This window comes from Chondrus crispus, genomic scaffold (assembly GCF_000350225.1).
Source record: "Chondrus crispus Stackhouse genomic scaffold, scaffold_215, whole genome shotgun sequence".
Classification (NCBI taxonomy): Eukaryota; Rhodophyta; class Florideophyceae; order Gigartinales; family Gigartinaceae; genus Chondrus; species Chondrus crispus.
In genome coordinates, this window is record NW_005179089.1 from 121797 (window position 1) to 148068 (window position 26272).

General features: G+C 56.7%; 2 protein-coding genes; both read left to right on the forward strand.

Moving 5' to 3' along the window:
• Positions 1-22758: 22758 nt before the first annotated feature.
• CHC_T00004151001 (hypothetical protein) lies at positions 22759-23925 on the forward strand. The gene has a single exon (XM_005715393.1). The coding sequence runs from the start codon at positions 22759-22761 to the stop codon at positions 23923-23925; it is 1167 nt and encodes a 388-aa protein (XP_005715450.1).
• Positions 23926-25758: 1833 nt separating this feature from the next.
• On the forward strand, positions 25759-26021 carry CHC_T00004152001 (hypothetical protein). XM_005715394.1 is given in 2 exon segments: positions 25759-25923; positions 25924-26021. 1 exon segment carries the CDS (start codon positions 25759-25761, stop codon positions 25921-25923), a length of 165 nt encoding a protein of 54 aa, XP_005715451.1. The 3' UTR covers positions 25924-26021.
• Positions 26022-26272: the final 251 nt, after the last annotated feature.

Below are 26272 nucleotides of genomic sequence, written 5' to 3' on the forward strand. Positions count from 1 at the left end.
TCGGAATTCGATTTTGAAATCAAGTACAAAAAGGGAAAGGCTAACATCCAGGCGGACGCTTTGTCAAGGTTGCGAACCGCAGGAGAAACCGTCGACGAAATCGACGACGAAATCCCTTGCTTTATGGCCGAACCGGCCGGGGGTACAACGGAGGACGAGGAAAGTATTGACGCGGCAGACGACATCCTCGCTCTTGAGGGGGGGACCGCCCCTGATCGCCTCGATCAATTCCAAGCTGTCACTCCGGAGGAGCTCATTCGCGAGCAAGCCGTCGACCCCTTCTGCAACCGCATCAAGGAAGAAATGGACGCCGGAAAGGTGAGAACGTTCAGCACGGAGACGGAGGAACTCGAAGGAACTCTATGCCGTACCGCGGCAGAGTTTGTACAAGTGGTAATACCACAATCGTTAAGGGACCGCGTCCTAGGGTTGAGCCACTACGCAAAATTGGCAGGCCACCCGGGAGGCAGGAAACTTTACAAGACTTTGAGAAGATATTTTTATTAGCCTACGATGGCCCTAGACTGCTACGCAGTCGCGAAGAATTGTGCCGCATGTGCACGGGAAAGGGTGAAGTTAAGAAAAAACACGAAGGAAATGAAGCTGTTCACGCCCAAAGCGCCGCTGGAATTTGTCGCCATCGACATCCTCGGCGAGCTAATTACAACTAAGCGAGGAAATCGGTATATTCTCGTGATCAGCGATCGATACTCGAAACTGGTACGGACCGTACCGTTGAAGAAGATATCATCTGCGCACATCGCACAAGCCTTCGTTCACCATTGGGTATTCGTGTACGGACCGCCGGTCAAGCTGCTGTCCGACAATGGAACACAGTTCACGGCCCGGTTCTTTCAGAATGTCTGCCGAATTCTTGGCATACGCAATGTGTTCACGACTACGTACCACCCGCAAGCCAACGGCCAAGTTGAGAGATTTAACCGCACGCTGACTTCCGCGTTGCGAAAATACGTTGGAGAGCATCCCAAGGACTGGGACTTATTTAGCGACGCTGTGACGTTCGCCTACAACACACAAGTTCATCGAACTACGAACATTGCGCCCTTCGAGCTGGTGTTGGCTCGGGCGCCGAGAAACATTGCGTTACAAGCGCAACGAACTTTGGAGAACTTCAGCTCGTCACGAGCATACTACCTGAAATGGAAGTCGTGGTTGGAGAGCCTAATGCGAAGCGCCGATAGGAGTTTGCGAAAGGAACAAACCCGATACAAGCGAAATTTCGACGCACGCCTTCGCAAGCCGCAATCTGAGATCCCACCAGGGTCTTACGTGTTCCTCCGGAAGGAGCAGGGCACGGCTAGCGAACCGAAACATAAGCTCGCACAAGTTGCTACAGGGCCTCATCAGGTCAGAAGATCGGATCAACATACGGTAGTCATTGCCATTGGCGATCAGGAGGAACGCGTATCGCGAGACAGGGTGGAATTAGCCCCAAGCCCAATGGACCATGCGCCGATAACCGGCCTACGTCAAGCGCTACAGTTCCTGGGAGAGCCGGAGTTAAACGAAGAAGGAGAGGCAACGGAGGACGAGGAACGTCCTCACACCCGTGCGCCTACGACGGGGGACCAGGATAATTTAGTTGGTCAAAAGCCGACAGCGGAGACACCTCCAAACCTACGCGAGCTCGGAACGTCCAGAGAAGAGGACGAGCTGGAAGATCTTCAGAAGGGGGAAGGAAACAGTTCAGAGAAAGGAGAGGAAACAGAGAACACGGAATATGTAATCGACCGGGTCGTCGACCACGATTATGAAAACGGTAATTTGATTCTCAAGGTAGAATGGTACGGTTATACGCCCGAGGACGCGACGTGGGAACCCATTGAGCAATTACCCCGCAGTGCGGCCGTCACGTATTTCCGAAGGAAAAGACTATCCTTGCCCGCACAAGTGTCACGCGCACGATCGGGATAGCCATCGTCAATAAAGTCCGCAGGTTGGAGACAACGGAAGGGTCAGAAATTCGAAGAGGGAACGGACCCGCGAGGTCTGCAAATGGGGGAAGTGGAATCTAGGGAAGTAAGGCAGTCAGCCCTCCGGGCCACCCATATAGGAAGGGACTGACGCGCGACGCGTTTTCAAGAAATCGAAGTGATACTGCAGGCCCAGATGAGGCATTGAGTACACTCGGTGGTAATTCGTACAAACGACAAAAGCCTTCCCCGAGGATGGACGCGCCCCGAGAAATGCCGTTGTGACGTGCTTCCGGAGAAAGCGAACATCCCTGCCGCAGCAAGCGACGCGAAGACTTGCAAGTTTGAGAAGGATGCAGGAAGCCCAAATAAGTGGGCATGGGAAAAATAGAAGAGAACTGAATAGAACGAGAGAATCCCGCAGGTGACCAACTCGGCGATGTTCGCCACTCTATGCCACGAGACGTCCTACTGTACGTCCGGATGAGGCATCACGTCTACGAGATACGCGCCTGCAACGCCTCCGGGCGCACGTGAAGTGACGTTGACTTCGTGGGACGTAATTTAATCAGAAAAATTGGGGGTGTCAGGAACGAGAGGCCGGATCGAAAAGGGGAATCGAGGGGCGCACGGTAGTCGCCCTTCGAAATTAGAATCGAAATTATGGAAAATTTACTGCACGCTGCAGTGTACATGCAGAGTTGTTACCGCTTGCCATGGTCGACGACATCAATACTCTAAGTCGTCCGGAGGCCAAGCCTCACTTGCTCGGTCATGACGTTCATCGTCATACTCGCTCCCAACTCATTTGAACACGCTCGACGAGCAAACAAGCCCGTCCACATAGACCATTGTCAAACGGACGACGACAGCGCAGCCACGCGCATCCCAGGAAGTTATCCTCCCGCGGCCTAAGCGAAACGAGGACCCCGCGGAAGGGCTACCGCCGGCGACCCCTCGCCCCACTACCACGAGGATACCTGACGATCTATTCACAGGTTGGCTATCATAAGATCTTACCATTAGTTCTTTGTTTTTATGTTGTTCGTTTTTGTTTCGTTTCGTTTTGTAATTTTTTTGATGTCAAGGGCACGACCCCGCACTGGAGACGTCGGTCAGCGAGTCTGTAAGGACTAGAAGTGGGCTACCGTCGCGCTACAAGGAAGAGGACCCCCCGTTTGCTTTATTTCTTCAAAAGGAGAAGGACCCGACAACGGGATTTTATCCCAAAAGAAGGCCCGATCTCGACGAAATCAAAAGAAAAATAAGTGACCCTCGTCAAGGGGATCGAAGACATCACTACGGAATGATGTGGAAAGGGAAGATTTGTGCGATCTAGAAGAAGATCACCGCGGATGTTCTCGTCAAGGCAGTAGCCCCCGAAGGATTGAGGGTATCACCTGTGCTGTGTCAATCCGGAGCCCTGGCGCGGACGATGAAAAGGGAAAGGCAAACGCACTCACGGGGACCCACAGTGGCCATGGACGAACCGTGTCACTAAGACACCATAGCGAGAAGGACCTTGTTACAACTTATTATGATCCCCCTCTGCCTCCACCCGACCTCCGTAACAAGAACGGAAAGAAAAATTATATATATATATATCTCTATATATACTGCGACGATTGGTACTCGTGAGACCTGCTGCCGACTGTTCCTCGGATCTAACAAGCAAGAGAGCTGTCACAAGATAGAACGATGGGTCACGGAACCGACGAATGGGACGACTACGGCGAAGCCAGATCGCGTGTACTTCGTACAATACTATGTAGCGTGTGGTTGATTCCCTGAACGACGCGACAAAAGGGTCGCCGGACTGTCGTCCCAAGCACGATCAGCTGTGATGAACGTAACGAATTTAGATCGCAACACCCGAAGGACTCAGTGACACGCCCACGGCGTTTTCGATACTCCGTATCAACACGCAAGGTAGAGAAGGAAGCTCAAGAAAAAAAATTCCACGAGGTCTGTGTGTCATTCCCGGAAGAGGTGGAAGTGAGACTGTCGGCCTATATCGTAGAGACTCTACAGTAGGACTCAACCGTGTCGACGGTTCGGATGAATGTGCTTGACCAGAGGGGTCGAGTACGTCGAAGGCGATGACCCACAGTTAATTTTTGGCATCACTTGTTCACTGCAAAGGAGAGGTTACATCTCGGACGACCGAACTGCGCTAGAACGACGCACCCGGTAGTCGCGCCCCTCATCTATGGACGTCGTCCACGGGACAGTGCTGTACCGTGTTCAAAGAAAAAAATTTCAATCGCAATGTGAGTGACCTCATACACCCATCTCAGGCCATTGAAGCACATTTCGAGCTAGTCGTCGCTCTGAAAAGAGGATCTGTAGGGGACGTCGCTTTTTAATACTATACGGGAACGCGAACCCGACACGGGCGACGAAGGCGTCTTGTGACGCTCGACAGAAACGTCAATTTTTGGAGGATGTAAGCGGAGTTATGCAGGAAGTCAAACACCAGGTTTACTTCCTCGTCATCGGAGAAATGGCCCCGCCTCTCGACGAGGGTCAAGCGCAACTACCAAAGAGGTTTCCCTTCTATGACGCTCCCGTCAGGAGAGACGCCGCGAGATTCGCCAAGTTACGAGTCAACGATCGTTTTTTCCGTCGACCACGTGCAGAGCTCCGTTTTTACGGCTGTGACAAACCGCGGATTTTCCACTTCTAAATTACAAGCGATGGAGGCAGACCCGAAGTCATCTTGGCAAGACCAAGGACACCTTACGACCGGTATCGGGAAACTGGTCGTGGACATCGACAAGATCGCACATCCCCCGTCCTAAAGGACAAGTACTCACACTGACAAGATCATGCGCTTCTTGGTACAGAAGCACACGTGCGAAACAATGGAATTGCCTCACTTTGTAGGGACTTTACGTGTTCCGGAAACGTGCGAAGGGGACCAGCACCAAGCGTTCCTAGTGATGCGAGGGAACTGTAACCAACCTAAAGGGAGGTTGATTTGGCAGTTTGGGAGGTGACAGCGCAACGAGTGTTGCCGGGGCCCCATCGGGGGTTCGACGCAGATCGAAGATGACGATCAATTCTTGCACCTACCATCCCCAAGGAGAAAGAAAAATAGCACGGGAAGCGGACGCAAGGAAATGCACAACGTCACCAGCAAACAAAAAGTGGGCTTTCCGAAGGAAGAGGAGGTTCATACGGGGTAAGAAAAAAAATGATGATGAACTTTTTAGCCCAACACTCGACGAAGGGTAGGGTGATTATCGAGGAACTGTACAAGGTATGCGAAGGTCAGTAGTGGCGACAATCTTTCATGATTTTTTAGGGACGTCAAAGTTGGACACAGTAATATGCTACGCACGGGTAAGGGGACAAGCTATTTTTTTGCTTTATCCATGACCGATCCGCTCTGTTAGAGCAGGTCAAGGGAGTTTCGAGGAAACACCCCCAAGGAAAAGACCACTGTCTTCATGACTCAAGCGCATGCGGACAGACCACGTGAGGCGAAATTGTCCGAATAAGCGGATCGCTTCCGAGATTCAAGGAGAGCCAGTAGTTCTACGATGAGGGATCCAAACGGACCGAGGAGCAACTGAGGTTGCGGACATTGGTGTTGTACTGGGGACGACTAATACAAAAGGGGAGAAAACGACTAGAAAAAAAGTTGTCTGGGGCCGCCACGCCCCGGCCGAATGCAAGAGGAGGTTGTCAAGGTAATCACGCTCCCCCTCCGTGCGAAACTTCCACGTGTCCCATCCGAAGGACGGAGGGATGAGGGCATCGGATAGGGATAGGTCGAGAACGGCTTCCATGAACCGCAGGGATAGGCCCTGTCGGCCACGACGGGAGGAACGACGCAGGATAGAAGGGGGAATGGCGACACGGGCACGCCAATCGTAGGAGGAAATGGCTTGAAGGGGAAGGTGACCCGGTAACATCCCCCGCACCGTCGGCAAAGTCGCGCCCGATGCTAGTGACGTCGCGCACGTCGATGGCGGAAAACCAAGGAGTGGCCGCGTACAATAAGGGATAGTCGCGCATGGATTTACCTTGGAGGTCGGCTAGTGAGGGGTATCGACAAGGGGCTGATGAAGGATGGAGATCGGGATGAAAGACCGGTTCAAGAACGTTGGTGTTCGGGGGAAGTCGGGGTATGGAAGGAAGGTCGCTAGGAATGGAAGGCGTGTGTGAGAAGCGCACACCGCGGCGACCGCGGGCGGTATGTCCGACAGTGGGATCCGATGAAGGAAACATGGAGATCGTCTTACTCTCACGCGAGCGGCGACCGATGGTCAGAAGAAAAAGGAAGAAGTTGGGAAGCAAGGGATTGAAGCCGCTGCGCGAGAGCGCTCAGAAGGGGGATATGTAGTGCAATACCCGTCTCGGGTAGGGGGGAGGAAGGAAGTGAAAAAGGAAAAAAATTGGATACTGTAGTCCGGGGTTGGGGGACACACGTGTGCGACGAAGCGCACGATTATTTTAATTATTTAATTTTATTTATTAATTAGATCTAGAATCTAGCGCCGCGAGCTACTGGACTGGCTCCGGCGGGGCGATATATACCTTAGCCCTCTGACGACCAAGTCAGTAAAGGTAACCCGAGTTGCCGGAGTTGAATGTCGCCTTGGTCGAAGTCCGTCTCTATCAAGACGCTCCCTTTTACCTAAGCCTACGGCATCCTCTATCGCTCGGGGTTCCCTTTTTTCTTTCCTTTATTTCCCTATCCTTTTCTATCTCTAGTTCTACCTATTTTTCCCTTATCTTGTGTTGGTGCCATCGGCCTCGGTTGCGACCGAACCGGTGTAGGTGTTTCGAGCCATCGGGCGGCACGGTTGACGTAGCGCTGCTACTTTCATTTCATCCCGTCGGGCTGCGTTGCGACGCCCCCGTCGAAGGCCTTGTCGCGTTACAAGGTGTCGAAGAAGCTCAACGAGCATTGGCCTTACAACCCAGCGGAACCGGGGTACCTACGTACGCGCCCCACTCCACACTCGTCGAGCAGATCTCTTCGCAAGTCTCTACCATACCGATACCGGGCCGGGCTATTTCTCTGTGCCCCCCCCATCAGGGATCCGAGCTACTACGAGTCGCAAGCTCGTTTAAACGGAGAAGGGAGAGTCGGACACTCCGTAGCGCTGTGCCATCGGCAGTTCTTCTTTTTGTTGCTGTTGTTGTTTTTGCTGGACCATCGGACCGCGGTCTCTGCCCGACAGGCGCATTGCACTACACAAAACAATCTATCAAAACACTACAGTACCGAGGTACTGTAGTGGGTTACTGTAGTGCCGGTCGGCCAGCACTGTAATACTATCAGCTATGTCGAGGCTGACAGTACACGTATTACTCGTGGTGCGTGTGCGCCTCGTTCTCGCAAGGTACACGTGTGCACGTGTATGCGCGTGTCCCTTGTCCCCGTGGTGTACACGTGGACACGCGCGGTTGTACTGTAGAGCGTCGAGCTCTACAGTAGGGGATCCTGTTGTTGATCTAATCTAACTAAAATGGCCCCAGGGGGGGTTATACTACACGGCCCCCCCTCAAGCGTGAACGTCCCCATTCACGGGGGCTTGTAGGGAGAGCCATGTCGGACGCCTCTCACGTTGATCTTGACTTGACCAAGGTTCCATTCGTCCCACCCCGTCCGTCACGTGTCCCCCCGTTCCACGGTGTTTGCGTGGTTGCGCTTCCCTCGCACGTCCGGCCCCCTTGTCCGCCCCTCGTTTTCCCGCGGGTTGGGGATTTCCAGTCCTTGCCGCCGAGCTCTTCTTTCACCCCCCCTGCTACTGTGGTTGTTCCACTGGCGTCAGGGAATCTCGAGTTCGACGCGAGTATGTCGTCCTCTCTTGCGAGTCCATCCTCCACTCCCCTCGCTGTCCCCTCTGGGCCGAGAAGGTCGGTGGCTCCTGATCCCTCGCCCTCCGTGACTCCGTCGGGGGCACTCGGTCCCCCCTTGCCGGCCGTCGCCGGCTTCGTCCCCCCCGAGGAAGACGCCCCGGTTCGTTCCGGCGCGGTCGCGCGTCCGTGGTCTACCCCTCAGCCCTTTCAGAGGGTTCGTGGTTCACGCGCGTCGTCGTCTTCTGTCGAGCTCGTCCCGACATCGGGCGGTCGCATGACTGCTGGATCTCCTCCCGTCGACAGCTTGGCGTCGCGGGAAGCCGGCTTACTGCCTTCGGTATCGGCGGGAGTGCAGCCGCCTCCGCCCCTTCGCACAGTACGGTCTGGCATGGACGGAGGGGTCGGGGTCTCCGAATGGTTCGGAGTCCCACTCGAACGTTCGACCCCGCTCCCTCTCGATCGCCTCCGCTTTTCCTGGTGTCGTCGTGCCCGCTCGGGGGTCACCGTTGCTGAGCTGCTGACGCGTAGGTCCCTCCGTCCGGACTTATTACGCGTACGGAAGATATGCGAGGCGGGGCGGGGAGAGGAAGCCACTCTTGTGTTGGGCCTTCTCCTCGCGGAGGGCGGGGGCGCCGCCTACCAGATCCCTGCGGCGATTGTCGGTGATCGCACATTTGCATACAGCTTGCCTGAAGTCGAATACGTCGACCGAATGGCGGACTATATCCTTCACCGCGAGCCAACAAGCCCTCGGGAGTTCGTCCTGCCTTCTGTCCCGGGGCTGTATGTGAGCCCCCGCCCCTTTGCCTATTCGAAGGCGCGTGTGGCCTTGTAGAAGTCGGCCTGCTCACTCATGAGGCTACACCACGTCGCCATTGCCCCGCACGATTGGGCAGCATATCGGCATTCGGAGGAGGCAGACGGACGTGTCTTCCGGTCGGCTGTTTTTGCCGATGGCCTATCGCCACGCGATTTTCCGCCCCTTCCCGACGCGGTGAGGGATGCCCTCTCTTCGTTGGGAGTGCACCCCCTACTTCCTTACGCCTTAAAGCACTTCGGAGCTGCTTGTACTGACCCCAGGCATCCCTCGCATCTCGATCTGATGTACAACGTCGAAAGGGAATGGGCATGGGCGGTTGGTAATGCCTTCATGAACAAAGTCTCAATCCATGGAACGGTGTTCGTACAACCCACCGGCGTATTAGCCCACTTGGGGAGAATACCTTGGGATCTCCCCAACGTACCGCTCCATCGAGCGGAGTTCCCTCCATGTGCCCTGGACTTATGCTTTTGCTCTTGAGCTGATGCACCGGGCATGTGACGTCGGAGATCGTCACCTTCGTCACTGGATGGACTTCACGACCGGCATACAGTCCTCCTTCTTGGTGTACGACCACCGTTCCGACTCCTTTGTAGCACGACCGTCGGTTGTGGCGCCTTCTCCTCGGCGCTCCGGGGGCGGGGGCGGAGTCGGTTCCGCCTCGCGCTTGTCGCGAAAGAAACGCTATCGTGACTTAGACAGCGAGCCTGCATCTTATGCGCTCGCTGGGGCGTGCCCGGCCCGTGAGGCCTCGGCCTCCGTGGGCGCCCAGGGCTCGCCGGTCAGTCCTCCCGTTCCCCCTGTGCCTCCTCTTAACGCGGCCCCGACCCACGCTCCGCCGGAGGGCACTTCTGTAAGCCGCATGACGTTGGAGCGGAGCGACCTTTTGGTCATTCCCATATTGATCCGTGCCCTCGGGGACGCGGGCAATCGTCCGTGGCTAGTGGAGAGCCTACTTAGCAAAATCGCAAGCTGGTATTTAGCTCGAAGCGAGGAAGCGCGTCGGATCGAGGCAGAACGGGCGTCCAGCTTGTCGGAGTTGGGGCGCATTCGGGCCGAGCTAACGGCGATACGCGGGTCCTTCCGTGAGCAGGGAAGCCTCCTCGAACGGACGGCGAGCGAGCGTGATCGTTACCGGGGAGAGCGGGATGCCCTTCGTGGGGCGTCCGCACTCGCGGCTCCTTCATCCAACGCACAGCCGACCACGGGGAGGCGAGACCCCTACGAGGGCTTCGGGTACGAACCCTCTGCCGGAGGGGGTCGCGTTCTCTACACGAGGCACGCGCCTCACTACACACAGCTTCGTCCGGGTGCCGTGCCTTCGTTCGGGGAGCGAGGTTCGGAGACCCCTCGGTACCCTGGGTATTGCCCCCCGAGCGCCTATAATCCCAGCTCTGCGGGGCCCACCAACGGCACGAGTCGTTGAGCTCATAGGTCTGTCGTGGTCCGGTGTCGGATAAGTCCGACTCGTACACAGTAAAAGCCACTAGGGCACCTCCTTCTCTTTCACTCCCGTCTGTCCGCCGCCTCCCTGAGCTGTGGTACGCGTGCGCCCTCTGCCAGCCCTAGCAGCGGTTCCCGCTGTCTGCGTGTCGCCGTGATGTTCGAACCACCCTCCCTGTACGAATCCGTCCTGCGCGCGACGTCGTTGCGTGACGCCACCTTCATCCCAACGAGCACAGGCCCCTCCGCGTTGCAGCGGAACCGGTAGTTGAACTTGGTGATGCTCTACCCGGGCCCGAGCGCCGAGATCAGCGCTCTGAACGCTCCGCGCTTCTCCGGGATGGGCACCGCGAAGACGCCCTCGCGCCCCTCGCTGATCTCCCCACGCTACCACACGTGACACAGGCCGTCAAAGTGCGTGTACCCGCCCCGACGTCACCGCCACCAGCTTGTTGTCCGTGACGCGCTCCGGCGCGACACAATAATTGGCGCCCTCCACTCCCAGCGTGCGCTCTGAAAGGTGAGGGGTCCCTTGAGAGAAGCGTCTCAGTTCGATCTGCATGGGGGTTTTTTCTTTGCCAACGTTAGGGTTTGGGGGGGGTTGGAAGCCGGTGCCTCGAGATCGAAGTGGGAGTTCACCTGCGCGGGGGCGTTGAGGTTTTCCCGCTCGAGCGACGCAGTCGGTGCCTCCGTTTCTGATACGGCTTGTCCGTCGACGGCGGGGAGCGGAACGTCGACGGGCCTGCTTCTCTGCACGCTTGGCATGGTCCCTGCTTTGCTGCGCCTCTTCGTACGTCATCCACGTGCTCATCCGAAGGTGCCGCCGCACTGCGCTGATGAACAAGGTCGTCGACGAGGGAAACGTAGCCCCTCGTGCGTCCCTCGGAGTGTTTTCCTCCCCCGTCTGCTTGCCCCCTCGTGCTTCCCAACCTTGACCCCCTTTCTCATCGCTGCAGATGGACCGCTTTCGCTCGTCATTCCGCAAGCTGTTCGGAATCGGGTCATTTGCCGCCCCTCCCGCATGTACGGGGCAGCGGTATACCTGTGTTCTGAGAAATGGGCGCTTATCTGCTTGCGGTCATTGCGGGGGCCGTTCCGGTCCGTAGCGCGGGAGGGTGCACGCTATATATGGTGGTGGACGGGTACGGCATCGAAGGCAGAAACCCCGTCGAAACGGTTCACTGGTCGTCCGTATCGGGGCGCTTCACGCCAGCTTCCGCCGTGCAAATGGCGCCGGCAGCTGAGCTTCGCCCGCGGGCGTTGTAAAGGCATCCCAACAGGTTTTGTCTGGGGTTTTGCCATTTGACGACCCATTCCACTCACGTCCCCTTCTGTTTGCGGCGCTATGATTAGTTGGTGCGTTCGGGCGCGTCGCGCCAAGGCATACGTACAGCCACGAAGACATTTCCTCTACCATGCGCGAACGCCAGCCTCGCAGATCCTTCTCATGCGTCGACCCAAGTTCCTTCTTTTCAGCGTGTTTTCAGTCCGGGACCGTCGCAGCGCTGTATACGACGCGCGCTTCTACGGGAGTCGTGCGACGTGACGTGGGACACGGCCAAGCGGGGCGAAGGGGGTCGGGACCGGTCCCAACCTTGGGATGCAATCACGTGCATGGATCTCCCCCGGGGGCTCGGAAGCCAGTGCAATCTCGACGACCGTCGTGGGCAAGGTGGGGGCGGGGTATGTCTTCGGTCTGCCCACCCCTTTCGCATGAGTCCCCGTACACGTTGGAAGCAGCGCGACGCGCGGACGTACGGACGCGTCAAGTCGCTTGCTTTCCCCAAACACCCTTCCCGTATGTCTCCTCTGGCGGCCTGATCGTGTAAGAGCTCTACGTCGGGATTGGGCGCGGTGTTCCGAGAAATTATAGCGATGCATGTGGAGGTGAAGTGGACTAGCAAATTCCAGGGCTCAAATGCGTTGGTGTAGTCGTGTGTCACCCACAATGGGAGCTTGTTAATTTTGTTAACGGCCAGGTTCCACGAGGTGGTGCGCTCCCACCCCTCCTTGCCGCGCGAGTCCCCGTAGCGCAGCAGGGCGCCCTGGAGCGGGCTCCTTTGATCTGACAGATGGTGCCGGGGCTGCGGGGTCGGCGTGAGGTTTGCGGTGTGGCTGGTAACGGCGACTGGCGGCTCCGGGACGCGGGTGGTGAGACCTCCGGTCTACTCGACTTCTGCTTACAAAGTGCACCATCCATATCGCGGGGGTTTCCCTGCGCGTGGGCGCAACCTTCCCGCACGCGGGCACGATTGCTCTTGACCTCGATCCCGCGCCCTTCATCCTCCAAGTCGCCCTTGGCGACGTACTCGGCACCCGGGGCGACGGCCAGTGCACGCACGGCAACGGTAGGTGGTGGGGTCGTATACGTATCTGCGGGGCACACGATCCGCGTGCCGCCGTTTGTGGCGTGTCGGTCGTACCGCACGCGCGTACACGTGCCGCACGAGCCCCGCAATTTCCGATGTAATTTTTTTTCTTTGCTCCTCCCCCCTTTTCTTTTAGACATGACAGTGGCATGCTGCACACGCGTACGCACCCGTGCGTACGTGCGTTCTCCCATACTGTCCCTTTCTCGCCAATGTCTGCGTATGGCGGCGGTTCGTCGCTGGGCCAGCGGCGCGTTGGATTTGGCGTACCCTATACCTCGTGACGTATTTTCCCTTATTCTTGGGGTAGTTTCCCAATTAATTGGGATACTGCTGCAAAAGCGGCGGCGGAGTCGTCGCCGAGCGCCAGGGCCAACCAGACGTATTAATGTCGGACTGGGGTAGCGGCCGTTCGACCGCACCTCCCGCCCTGCACTCGCTTGGCTGTATGAACCAAAGGGAACCCAAGAGCCTTTCGGGGGCACGCTCGCCGCGATGACTCATTTCGCGTCCCTGCTTCTACGTGAGGCTTCCTGCGCTCTCGTTCCTGTCTGCGCTTCGCGCGGGAGCAGGATACCGAAGCATCCTCCGCAAAAGGGTCCGACGCGCCCAGCCGCATCTAACCGCGCTATCCAGAGACCACGCGGGCGATTCGGATTCCTTGTATGGAGACCGGAGCTTGAGTGGGCTCGTGGCTCCAGGCTGTTGTTCGCTCTTCGGGGGACTCGGCGTCCTCCATCAATAAGTTCCCTACTGTGGGCGATCTCACGTCCGTTGGACGTCTCAGCTCGAGGTTTCTGAACTGAATCGAACGTTCGGCGGCCTCGAGTGAGAGGGCGCCTAACCCCTTGTATCTTCGATCGGTACGAGGGCCCAACATTTTTTTCAGGCAGTTCGTACTGTCCTGTTCTTATGTCTCGCGTCCTTGACGCGCGGGAGGTCAATACCACTTGACTTTAATACGTCCTCGGCTGCGACCCTCCGATAGGGTCAGCCATCCTCATGCGCCTCCCCTTTTAGTCTGTTCGTGCAGGCCGGGGTTAATCCGCGAAGGAGCGGTTGAGGGCCCCCCTTAAGCGTGGACGTCCGCGTTCACGGTTTGGGTGAGGTCTCTGCCGGTACGTCTCTGAAGGCGTTGGGAGTAGCGTGACACTAGCTCCTCGGGGACGTGTGTACGCGCTGTCCAAGTGGGTTGGTCGTAGTCCGCCCACTTGATGAGGAACTCCGTAGTTCCGTCTTCCATAGTTCGATGCCGTAGTAGTCGTTCGACGGCATACTGAGTACCCTCGGTGACCTTGTCCGCAAGATCATCCGGGGTTGTCGTGCTCATCCGCGGTGCACCCGTCGGCGGTGGGGCATACACGCAGCGATCTGCGGAGACGCGCTCGGTGACACCATCACGATCGACCGTGATGGTACGGCGGTCATTGGCGAGCACGTGGTAGGGTCCGACAGCGGGCGAGGCGAGCTTGTTCGATGTCTTAGCCCCATCGGTGGGGTTGAGATATACGTATTCTCCGGGACGGAGCCGGGAACTAATACGTCGTATGCGCTTATCGAAGTCGCGCTTGTAGCGAGCCTGCGTCCGACGCAGGCTCGCGTAGGCCTTCTGGATAGTCGAGTCCAAGGTCTTAAGGAACTCGGCACGTTGGTTCCCCCTATCGGAAGGGGACGCGTAGCCGTCCGCCCATCGGAGAGAGAACTCCGGCGGTGGCCTGCTGAGCACGAGTTCAAACGGCGTGGTGCGTGCGATGCGATGTACGTGGGAGTTGTACGCATACGTAAGCGGCCCCACGTACACATCCCAGTCGTCCTGGTGTTCACCCCCGTAGTTCCTCAGCATCGAGGCGATTGTTCGGTTATATCGCTCGACTTGCCCGTTCGTCTGGAGATGGTACGCCGAAGTGTACAAATTCGTTATCCCCAGAACACGGCACGTGCTGTGGAAGAACTTGGCATTAAACTGAGGGCCGTTGTCCGAAAGCAACGTGCGAGGGACGACGTACTTGAACACTCACGAGTGGCAGAACGCAACTGCAACCGTGTACGCGGTTATCGTGCGGAGCGCAACGACTTGTGTCAGCTTACTGAAGCAGTCCGTAATCACAAGCAGGAATCGTTTTCCTGTCTTCGTCTTGGGGAGCGGCCCCAAGATGTCGATGGCGAGGCTCTCGAGAGGCCTCGTAGCTAGGAACAATCTCAATCGATTGAGATGTTTCCTCAACTTGACCCGGTTCATCGCGCAGGTCCGACACCCTCGAACCGTGGCTGCGACGTCTGCAGCCAGGTGGGCCAGTAGTACTCGCGTCGAAGCGCGTAGTACATACGGTTCTGGCCCGGGTGTCCCGCGATGGCCAGGTTGTGGCACAGGCGAAGGAGCCTGGCGCGGAGCGTCCGAGGTACCACCCCCTGAACGATATCAGGGTCGAAGGGGTGTCTCCGTTTGAGCACCCCTTGGTGGTCCTCGAAGAACGCGGAGTCCCGGGACTCTGACTGTCGTGCCAAAACGGTTTGGCAGAAGTCATCCACGCGTTGCTCCTCGGCTATCTCCTCTATCGTAAGCGGGGCCGGAAGGTCGTCCTGCGGTGGGGCGACCGGGGAATCGAGCGCGCCAGCCTCGGGGTCTTCGGCGCGTTGGATGTCGGCGGCGTCGAACTCGTCGTTCTCCTCCCAAAACGAATTGGGTCCTTGGAGAGCGGGGGCCTCGTCGTCGCCTCGCGGTTCGTCGCGCGTCCGTACGCGCGGCCTTGTTCGGGCTTCGGCTTGGTTCTGTGTTGTTACGAAGACATGGACGGCCTCATGATCACAGCTCGCGGTACAGGCGTGGTCCGCGAGCTCATTCGATACGTCTCGAACGGTCGTGCCCCCGTCGAAGGTGGGAATGTCGTCATCCACCTCGACGGTGAGACGAGGGTCATCGGCGACACGAGGCGACACGAGGCGTGACAGGGCATCGGGCACCTGGTGCACGCGCCCGAGGCGGTACTGAATGGTGAAATCGTATTCAACCAGACGTAGCCGCCACCGGGTGAGTCTTCCCGAGCTCTCCGTGAGCGACATGAGCCATCGGAGGGCGTCGTGATCCGTCCGGACGGTGAACTTGGTTCCTTCGATGTACGGCCGCAGTGTGCGGACGGCCCACACCACGGCGAAGCACTCACGCTCCGTAGCGCTGTAGTTACGTTCGCTATCGCTTAGCGAGTACGACCAGTACCCAACGGGGCGCCAATCGTTTGGCTCGTCCTGCTCCTGTAGGAGGGTGCACCCGAGTTGATATGCACTGGCGCCAGTGTCCAACAGGTACGGTCGGCCGTACCGTGGTAGCGCGAGGATCGGCGGGGAGATCATCGCCGCTTTCAGGCTTTCGAAAGCCTGAAGCTGAACCTCCGTTGGGTTATCGAAATCGTGATCCGAGTCCTTGCGCGTTATATCGGTTAACGGACGGGCAATCTTCGAGAAGCCCTTGACGAAGCAACGATACACGTTACACGCCCCGAGGAACTAGCGCACCTGCGTCAGCGTCCTCGGGAACGTGAACGTCTTGAAGGCGTCGATTGCCGTATCAGCCACGCTCAACTTACCTGGGGATATAACGTGCCCCAGGTAGCGCACCTTCGGACGGAAGAAGCTGCACTTCTTGAGCTTGAGGGAGATGCCGGCACTCCGCAACAAGCTCAAGACGGTATCGAGATGCCTTGCGTGTTCCGCGTCCGTGCGCGAGAACACGATAACGTCATCGAGATAGACGAGGCATATTTGCCAGCGAACGCGGGAGAGAATATCTAGTGCGTGTTGGAAGGTGGCCGGTGCCCCTTTTAGTCCGAACGGCATTCGCAGGTGGTGAAACGTGCCCATGTGCGTCGTAAAGGTTGTCTTATCCCGGTCCTCCGGAGCGACCGGGATATGCCAATAACCGGATTTGCAGTCCAACGTCGTAAAGACGGCTGCATCTCCTAACGAGTCGATACAGTCGTCCATACGCGGCAGCGGATACGAATCCGCTGCCGTCTTCGCGTTGAGGCGCCGGTAGTCTACGCAGAACCGAAGAGAGCCGTCTTTCTTCGGTACGAGCACCACTGGGGACGCCCACTCGGTGCTCGCGGGCTCGATAACCCCTGCGTTCAACATCTTGTGGACCTCCTTCGCGACCATTTCGCGCATGGCCGGGCCCTTCCGATAGGGAATAGAACGAATCGGTTTCGTTCCCGGTTCGAGGGGATTGCGGTGCTCTGTGGCTTGGATCGTTCCGAGCGCACCGTTCCACAGACTCGAGTGCTTACGGAGCATCTCAAGCACATGGCCACGGAGCTTGTCATCGTCGATGTATGACAAGTCAATCTCTTTTTCCCAATCCATCGGTGGATTTTCGGGGTCCTTCTGTTGGGGGGGTACAGTACCCTCCGCCGTCGGTGGGGATATAGGTGACCGTTCGTCCGGGTCAACCCCTTCATTCCCAGCGGTTGCCTTCTCGTCGGGGCTGGATCGGCCAGCCCCTGCCTCTCTGACTTGATCGCTTAAGTCAGTCAGGAGCAACGCGTGCGCGACCCCCTCAGCGACTCGACGTTCGGGCGTGAGGATTGCGAGGGGGTTGCGCTTCGCGTATCCCACGACGGTGTGCTTCGGAAGCCTCCTTTCTCGTCGTGAGAAATTGGCGACGATGACTTCGAGTGTCTTCGGCAGGACTTCCGCGACGCCATTCGTCAGCCTCACTCCATGCCGGTGTTGGAGTGAGGGCTTGGGCTCCAGGAACACGAGACCCCTCCCTGCGGTTGTCACACGCACACGGGCTTGCGACATCGCGGGGATGGTATCCCAGCGGGCGATTCGGATCGCCTGTGGGGCCTCCTCGCGTACCTCCGGACGACTCGTTTGGCAATTGTGTCGCCGGGTAGGGGAAGTCGGTTCCCCCCTTCCCATCGACGATGGCTACCGAGCCACCGTGACGAAGTTCGAGCTTCTGTCCGTCGATGTCGATGCTGCGTACGTGAGCATCGATGAACGCGGTCCCAAGTAGAACGGGAACAGCGAGTTGTTCGGCCACTACGAAGGGTATGCGGAACGTCGTGTTCCGCAACCGGACCGCGAGGCGGACGACCGCCGTAAGTCGAAGCGGGTTACTGTTCGCGCCAGACAGGCGGGGTAATGGCCCGTCCCGTATTACGTAGCGGACCCAGTCGGGAGGGAGGTCTGCCTTCCTCACCAAGTTGTAGCCCGAGCACGTGTCGACGGCGATTGTGTGGGGCTTAAACGCGTTGCCTTCGGTGGCCACGGAGCCTAAGACGTTATATATTTTCGACGTCATGAGGCAAACGAGGCCATCGACCACCTTGGGCGCGACATTCTCGGTGAGGTCGTTCCGCCGGGGCCTTCGACTTCGGCGTTGGCCCCTCTTGCGTTTCCTTCTGCTCGAGCCGGGGGACGTTCGCGTCTCAGTGACACCTGTCCAGGTGCTGGGGTCCGTACGAGGCGGACATTTCGTCGGCGTCCTTGGGCTCCCGGGGGTCAGGAAGTCGCCCGACTCGTGTCGGTCGACGTTAACCGCGTCTCGCTCGTTGCGCGTAACTGGGACGTCGGGTGTCCCGGTGATGCCTTCTCCCAACATCGGGTCTACGTGGGCCTCAGTGTCGGGTTTCTCCTGCGATGTCGACATTGCTGAACTCCGATAGCGGGGGATGTATTATCGGACGATACCCCCCGTGTCCTTGGCGAGCACGCGGGGACCGGTCTAGTTCATAGGGAAAAGACGGCTCACGCGACCGCGTGTACGTAACCGTCTTTACCCTTTTTTCGAACTACCGGTGCTATCGGAGCTACCCCCTGGCTATATGTGGCCAGGTCCCCTTCGGGTCCTTGGCCGCGTGGGTCGGGACGATCCCCCCACTGCGGTCGCGCGTCATCGGCGAAGTACTGGGGTACTTCCTGACCTTGAGCTGCGACATCCGGACGTCGCAGGATCTGAGGGACGTGTAGAACCAGTTTGCCTTCTTGTCCCTCTGCCGGTAGGGGATACGGGCCCTCTACCCAATCTTGTAGGTACATGATCGCGTTCTGTACCTGTTGGGGTAACCGAGGACGGTCTCGGTCCCCTCTCCCTCCTTGGCGGGGGTACCTTGTGTTGGCCTGGCGGTAGTCGGGCCGATCCCGACGATCGAGTTCGGTACGACGATACCCGCCTCCACGGGGGGCGAACCGAGCGCACCCTCCCGACCGATTCGGGAAACCTTGACGCGGGGGACGACCCTCGCCGAACGCTTGCCGGAGTAGATTGCGTGCCCCGGGGCGCGTCTCCATCTGGAAGCGGTAGTTCCTGTACGCCGTGAACATTTGTTGTTCCGGCGACAGGAACGGGCAGGCGTACATGGCGTGTCCGTACGTCCGGCACAGCCAACAGACGTAGGCGCTCCCGTCGGTGGAGGCAAAGGATGCCGCGTGAGCCTTCTCTTCCGTGAGTTTGGGCACGCTCGGCGGTCGGGCGCCCCCGTCTTGACGCGATATATCGAGTTCGGTCACTCGATGCTCCGGGCCAGTCAGCGGCCTCGGAGTGTGCGTGAACGCGGTCGCGTAACTTCCCGACGTCCTCGTGGACGTCGGTGTCGAAGGTCGGCCTCCTGCGGGTCCGGCTCCTTGAGTGAGGAGGACAGCGTTGTCCTGCCACTCATCTTCCGTCCCTACATGGAGGGCGGTTGCGGGCGAACTTGTGGTGGCGGATTTCGGAGTCTGCCCTGCTCTCCCTACCGGCTTCGAGCCCGGCAGAGGTAATCCGCGTCGGACGCGGTAAGTAGTTCCTTCCGCCGTAGCGATGCGGCGGATCGTCGGAAGATCGGTCTTCCGGCGGCTCGGCAGCCGCTGAATGGTTTCAGATACTGCGGCACGGGTCGCAGGGGCAAGTCCCCGCACAAAGTAGTGCGTGAGGGACTGCTCGGAGAACACCGCCGTGCATCGGAACGCGGCGGATTCCAGCCGGTCCGCAAAGGTGCTCTCCGTCTCGTGAGGTTGCTGTCGCGCCGTCGCGACAGCATCGTACGCTTCACCTAAGACGTCGTCGGTTAGGTAGCGTTTCAAGAACTGGTTGATGAGCCCCGGCCAGCTCATGTCGTCATGAAGCTGGCCGACGCGGAGGCCACGCATCGTATAACTGTTATACAGGCGCTCCGCGTCGCGCTCTAAGAAGTGCGCGATGACTCTCACCGCAACACCTTCGGTCAGGTGTTGGGCATTGAAGGTTACACGAATATCCTTCGAGAAGAGCAACAGCTGGATCTGGTTCGTACCGTCGAAGCTACTCATCGTGGGACGGATCCCACGACAGCGTTGTACGTAATTCGCGATCCGTCCCGCGTCACCCGAGGTAACGAGCCTCGAGGTGTTATCCAAGCGGTACATACGATAGTTCGCGACGGCGCCGAACTCTTGTATCATCGTATGCATGGGCTCGAGCTCGGGCTCAGCGGGACCCATCGTTCCAAACGGGGTGACGGGCAGCGTCCGTACGTCTGCCTGACCGGGATACGCGGTGTAATCCACCGGGCAGGGAGCCGCCCCAGCGGGGATCGACGAAGTACGCCGGTACTCCGGATCCGCGGGCGGCTCCTCCTCGGTCTTGGGCATCGGCGAATGTCACGCCATCCGTCTGCCGCCTACTTCCGGGGATAGGCGGCAATGCTTGGGTCTCGGACGCGAGATTCGCGCCCATCGGAGGACGGTTTCCTTCCGCAGTCCGACTAGTGTCGGCGCTAGTCGGACGCCAACCTTCCGGAGCGACGGCGCTCGGAGGTACCGCACCACCGGGCCCTCTCGTGGGGGCCCCGGGCGGCCTTGCGGCCATGGTCCGTTCCATGTCATGAGCACGCTGTCGCGTAGCGTTGAGCTCGGCGGAGAGGTGCGCGATCGCGCCCAACTGTTCTGCTGACGGGGACAGTCGACCGTCGGGACGTCTCGTCGAGGTCGGCCTCGTGGGGCGACCTTTACCCGTGCAGTACGGGCCGTGCAAGGCGTGAATCTTCGACGAGCACCAGTCGCGAGTGTAACTCGTCGACTAGTGCTCGGAGATTCTCCAAGGACTGGCTGACTCGATCGAACCTCCCTTCACGTAGGGAGCGAAGCTCGTCCATACATCGCAAGTAGACGGCGTCTGTCACGTCTATACGGAGTGAAGTACGGACTTCTTCGATGTAGTCAGCTATGCGATCGAACATCGCAGCCGCTTGTCGTTCGGGGGACTCGGGCGACGGTTCGCGGTCTCCGAGACCAGCGTTGCCGTCGCCGAACGGCGGTGATGGTGCGTGCATAGCGGCCGCCCTCGGATCCGCCGGTTCGGACCGGATCGAGGTGGCGTATTCTTGAGTCATCTCAACGCGTACGGACGCGGAGGAAAAAGAAAATCTTCTCGGAAAGATCTCGGGGTCTTCTAGGTCGGGAGACCACTGTAGCATAAACACCCCCAAACGACTGGAGGTGTATGCGCAGTTCGGCCTGTAGACCCCGGATCGGAGAAGGGGTGAAGCGGGCCAACCAGTTGCGGAACCGGGCTCGGGCCCGGGTAGCAGTGGTAGAGCGGGAGCGAGCAGGGACGCGCGCACGCACGAGCGGATCGACGCCTCGACGCCCCGGAGCAGCACTGGGTGACGTACCAGTGCTGACGGGCGGAGGCGGTTCCGTGCCCGCTCGCGTGCTGCGCATCCACTCTGGCTCGGCTCCGCCTAAACGCGCGCGAAGAGCGAAGGCGACGTTTAGAATAAGCTGGGTAGACTGACCTTGGCGGTCGGTTGAGGACAAGCCCGTGCTTGTCCCCCTCCTGCCGCCGTCGGTCCGCTCCCTATTTAATATACAAAACAATCTATCAAAACACTACAGTACCGAGGTACTGTAGTGGGTTACTGCAGTGCCGGTCGGCCAGCACTGTAATTCTATCAGCTGTGTCGAGGCTGACAGTACACGTATTACTCGTGGTGCGTGTGCGCTTCGTTCTCGCGCGGTACACGTGTGCACGTGTATGCGCGTGTCCCTTGTCCCCGTGGTGTACACGTGGACACGCGCGGTTGTACTGTAGAGCGTCGAGCTCTACAGTAGGGGATCCTGTTGTTGATCTAATCTAACAAAAAGGCCCCAGGGGGGGGGGTTATACTACAAACTCTACGCAAAACAACCCAACAGGTACCCTTGGTATCGTGCAGTGCTACCCGATCACTGTGTTTTCAACTACGATGTCGCTGTCGACGTTATGTTCATCGCCGGGCAAGCTATTCTACACGTTGTCTGTCGACAAACTCATTTCTCCAGAGCAGCATTACTTCCCAAACAAGACTCATACACGATTTGGCATACGTTCATGACTATCTGGGTAACCCCGTACCTTGGCGTACCATACAATCTTTGGGTTGACCAAGCAAAGGCATTTCTCTCAGTTCAGTTCAGGACTCTGGCGAACTCCCTTGGCTGCAACTTAGTTCCAATAGCAGTCGAAGCTCATTGGTCCCTCATTGCTGAACGATATCACGACCCTCTGAGAAGAATATCGAAGAAGCTGATCGTCGATCACCCTGCGGCACAACTTGAACTTATCATATATTACGCAAATCTGGCAATGTCCCATACCATTGGACCCGAAGGGTTCACTCCAGCCATTCTAGCTTTCGGTGCACAACCACGATTACCTTTCGGCAACTACGACCAACAACCCCAGACGGTGACGAACAGAATGGATCTCATGACAACTGCCATAAGAAAATACGAGGCCATTGTCTCCCAACTACGAATGCGCCGTGCATTTAATTCTGCCCCACCTAACGAAGCTGTCTACGAACTCACTCCTGGAGACGAAGTTCTTGTGTACAGGGAAAAACAAGGATGGGACGGACCATAAACATTCTTGTACCGCGACGGAAGACTGTCTGTTGTACTCGATGAAAAGGGACGCGAACACCTCTTCCACAACACCATGTTCAAGCCGTACCGCAGACCCAACCTCCCAATCAAGGATCTACTGAACCCTGCGGACGATGATCCTAACAGTGCAATGCATGCACATCTCGTTGAAGTCGTTCACAACGAACGCGACCCACGTTTCACGGAAAGCAGGCAAAAGGAATACGACGGCATTTTGGAAAAGGGCGGCGTGACACCCATTCCACGTTCACAACTGCCGACCGATGCGAACGTTATCGGAAACCGTTTCGTTCTCACTATCAAGGAACCGGGTACCACAAATCCTATCTACAAAGCTAGATAGACACTCCAAGGGCACCAAGACCGGTACCGACACAGTATCGCAAATGACTCTCCGATGTTGATGCGACTGATGTTCCGAGTCATCATCTCGTTGTCAGTCATCCTATTCAGCTGCAACATATGGACACGAGATGTCGAGCAAGCATACATGCAATCTCTTCCATTGCAACGAGACGTGTTCACCAATCCACCACCTGAGGCCAACCTTCCCAACGACAAAATACTGAAGATCGAACTACCTCACTACGGTTTGGTTGAAGCAAGCTCATGTTTCTTTGACACGTATTATCCTGTATTTACAAAGGATCTTGAAATGAAAAGTGCACCATTCGACCCGTGTTTTCTGTACAAGATTACCAAAGGTACAACAACTGGCATTACTGGACTTGCAAGTGACGACTCCATGAACACAGGAAATGCAGACTACGAAGAAGCAGAGGCTAAGGCTACCAAAGGTTTCATCACGAGGAAGAAAGTGGAACGAAAACTACGGTTCTTAGGATTTGTCATTGGCCGGGATGAAACACAAATCTGTATCTACCAGGACAACCACAGCAGTCGACTTGAAACACTAGAGACAGTCGATCATGACCGATTCAGAACCATCCGAGGCCAACTGTTATTCATCGCGCAGAGCTCCCGACCTGCCATTGCATACTCTGTCGCTCAGCTGTGTCAAGTTCAGTACAAGACAAAAACGCAACGTGATGTTAACGCTTTGAACAACACAGTCAAACATCTGCAGGCTACAACAAAATTGAAGTTGCAATACAATAAGCTCAACAAAAACAAGGTACGACTACTTGTGTTTATGGACAGCGGTTACAACACGAATAGGGATGGAACAAGTCAACTTGGCGTGATAATATTCATGGCAGACGACAAGAACAACTGTCATTTTCTTCACTGGATATCTTCGAAGTGTCCACGAATCACCCGTTCTATGCTAGCAAGCGAAACGTACGCATTTTCTATGGGCTATGACTATGGTGTTAGTCTAAAACTGCTGTTCAAGAAAATGAACATGGATATTCCACTGTTCATCTTTACTGACTGCAAAAGTATCTTTGACACCATCACGGCATCGAAACGACTACGTGAACTAAGGCTAATGAACGAGATTGCAGACATTCGAAGAGCGTACCGCGTGGGCGAAATTGACAATGTTGCATGGATTCGCTCAAAGCAGAACATCGCCGACAATCTCACGCGCCACAATGGCAATGACATTCTGAAGAAAGCTATGGAGACTGGACGTATTGACTTTGTCATAGAACAGTGGGTTTACAAGAACACCGGAAACGGCCTCCTTTAGAAAAGAACACAGATGAATGTGAAAGAACTAGCTTACTGTAGCTTACATAGGCTAGGCTTACACTACCGGCGGCGGTGCAAGTAGTTCCTATATCTTCACCGACCCGAGTTCCATCTTCCCCTTCTGGGAGGAACACAGTACACCACCACATCATTCATTGAACTCTCGAGATTCGGCCACACCTTCACTTGCCCTCTATGAGGTTCACACCATTCCATTTTCCCAGGCACCCGCCGGGGGTACACACTTCTAAGATCCAGAGGAATGCCATTTGCCCTCTCCATCAAGTACGCCCTTATTCGTCCTTTCGCCACTTGCCTGCGAAACTCTAGGTCCACGTTTTTTTCGAAAAATGCACAGAGTGCAACGCAAACTGCACTGTCATCGTCCAAATTCCCACTGGAAAGTTGAGTTACAGCTCAGAGGAGACCCGGTACACTGTAACTTGATGGGGCCTGGCCTGATCTAGTCGACTGGTCGTCAAAGATTACATGGAATAATGACATGTTGTGTTTCGCTTAGTCTTCGAAGTAGAAACGGCAAACTCGTTTTTATCTGCGCATGGCGAAACTCCCTCTTCTTTTCTATGAGAGAGCGTCAATATGTACCACCCACCCAGGGAACTTCATTCTGCTCTGAAGGATCGCATACAAAGTCCTTCTGCTTTGCTACATCAACTTCGAACAGCGTGGCTGTCTAACGTCAGCAGTGGCTCCCCACATAGCTTGTTTACCGCGCAATATACTTTTCAAACTGCACATGAGTGGACAGTTTCCTACATACTCCTTCAACCGTCCAACTTCAACTCGATTTTTATCTATTATTGTTCCAGGACTACGACCTCTGGACGATGTTCGTCAGAGGGAATATCCCTCTGATATACAGTGCAAACACATCTACAATGGCCATACAGACACGTATCCGCTACTTTAGTGAGAGACACCAACCTTGCATGCCCTGACATAGGGTTACAGGTACAGTACTGGTTTGTAAATTCATTGTCATTCCCCGTGAATGCATTTGCGCTTTACGATGCGAGGACTTTCTAACTTCCAACCTCTGTGAATTTCTACTGGTATTGCCATCCTCTGACAGGAAGCTCTCTTCGGCATTTTATCACACATCACTTCTTGTTCATCCTCGTCATGGATGGCGTAAATCTCTGCCTGACGCCCCCACTTGGTTATCCTCTTCAACCACAACGGGATGCCTTTCATTCGTGCATTGCTACTGCCCTTTCTGTTCACTTCTAGAATCTCCGTCTCAAAGCAATGTAGCCTGATCCAGAGCTGACGGGGGATCCAGTACTTCTCTACATAAACCCCGCTCCACCAACCTCGAAATTTCCTCTCACCCCACCACCACCATCGCAGCCCAAAACCGACCACTCCCATCCATCTAATTATCCCACAACTATGAAGGCTGCTCTTTTCCTGGCCCTTGTGGGTCTCGCTCTCACCTCGGTCTTCGCTGCCGAAGATATTGAAGCCGTGGAGCACACCAAGTACATTCCGCCTTGCCCCTGCCAGTGCTTCGTTGGCTACAAGGCGCGCAAGGCGATCCGCCAGTGCCGTTCGTACATCTTCAGGAAAGGGTGCAAGGTCCTTGCCTGCAAGAAATATCACATCCGCGGAAAGGAATGCTGTGACCCCCTTAAGCCGTCGTCCACCCCGACCGCCACCCCTACTCCGACGCCGTCGACTACTCCTTCCGCTACTCCTTCTCCGAGCATGAAGCCGAAGGTTTGCCCGTGCAAGTGCACCGCCAAGAGGTGGGCCAAGAAGGACTGCAGATACAAGCCGTGGTGCCAGATCGTAAAGTGTGAGGATAAGCATGTGCACCGTCCCCATGGCCACGGCTACAAGCCGTACCGCCCCCAGTTCAAGTGCTGCTACAAGCCGCACTACGCTCCTCCCACCTATTAGGCACCTTTCTCTACTGTTGGCGTTACTACTAGCAGGTGTGGGTCATGATAAGAGTGTTAATTCCTTCCACTAGGAGTCTTTTGTATTCTTTTTGATACAACTATAATTGGTGGTGATTAGGATCAATGAAAGATGACGTAGCCTCAGTAAAATAACCCAAGTTGACCTTAATCACTTCTCGCTTTTTCCTGGGCTCTTGCTTTGCCAGTTATTAGTGACGTGACCGAGTGAAGAGCTCTGGTTGCCCGCCAAAGAGGTGTGCGGCATAGTTTGCGGGGAGCAAATTTGCGCCACGGCACAGTTTGACGTCGCGGATGTAAACTATACGGAGTGACTGTCCTTGACTTGGGAGTCGACTGGTCTGAACTGGTTCGATCAGTTGATGCATGTATGCGCAGAAGTGTCCTTTTGGGAACCTTAAT

Bases quoted from the DNA above. Each gene is read 5' to 3' on its own strand.
- CHC_T00004151001 (XM_005715393.1), top strand. From the start codon at position 22,759: ATGCAATCTCTTCCATTGCAACGAGACGTGTTCACCAATCCACCACCT.
- CHC_T00004152001 (XM_005715394.1), top strand. From the start codon at position 25,759: ATGTGCACCGTCCCCATGGCCACGGCTACAAGCCGTACCGCCCCCAGT.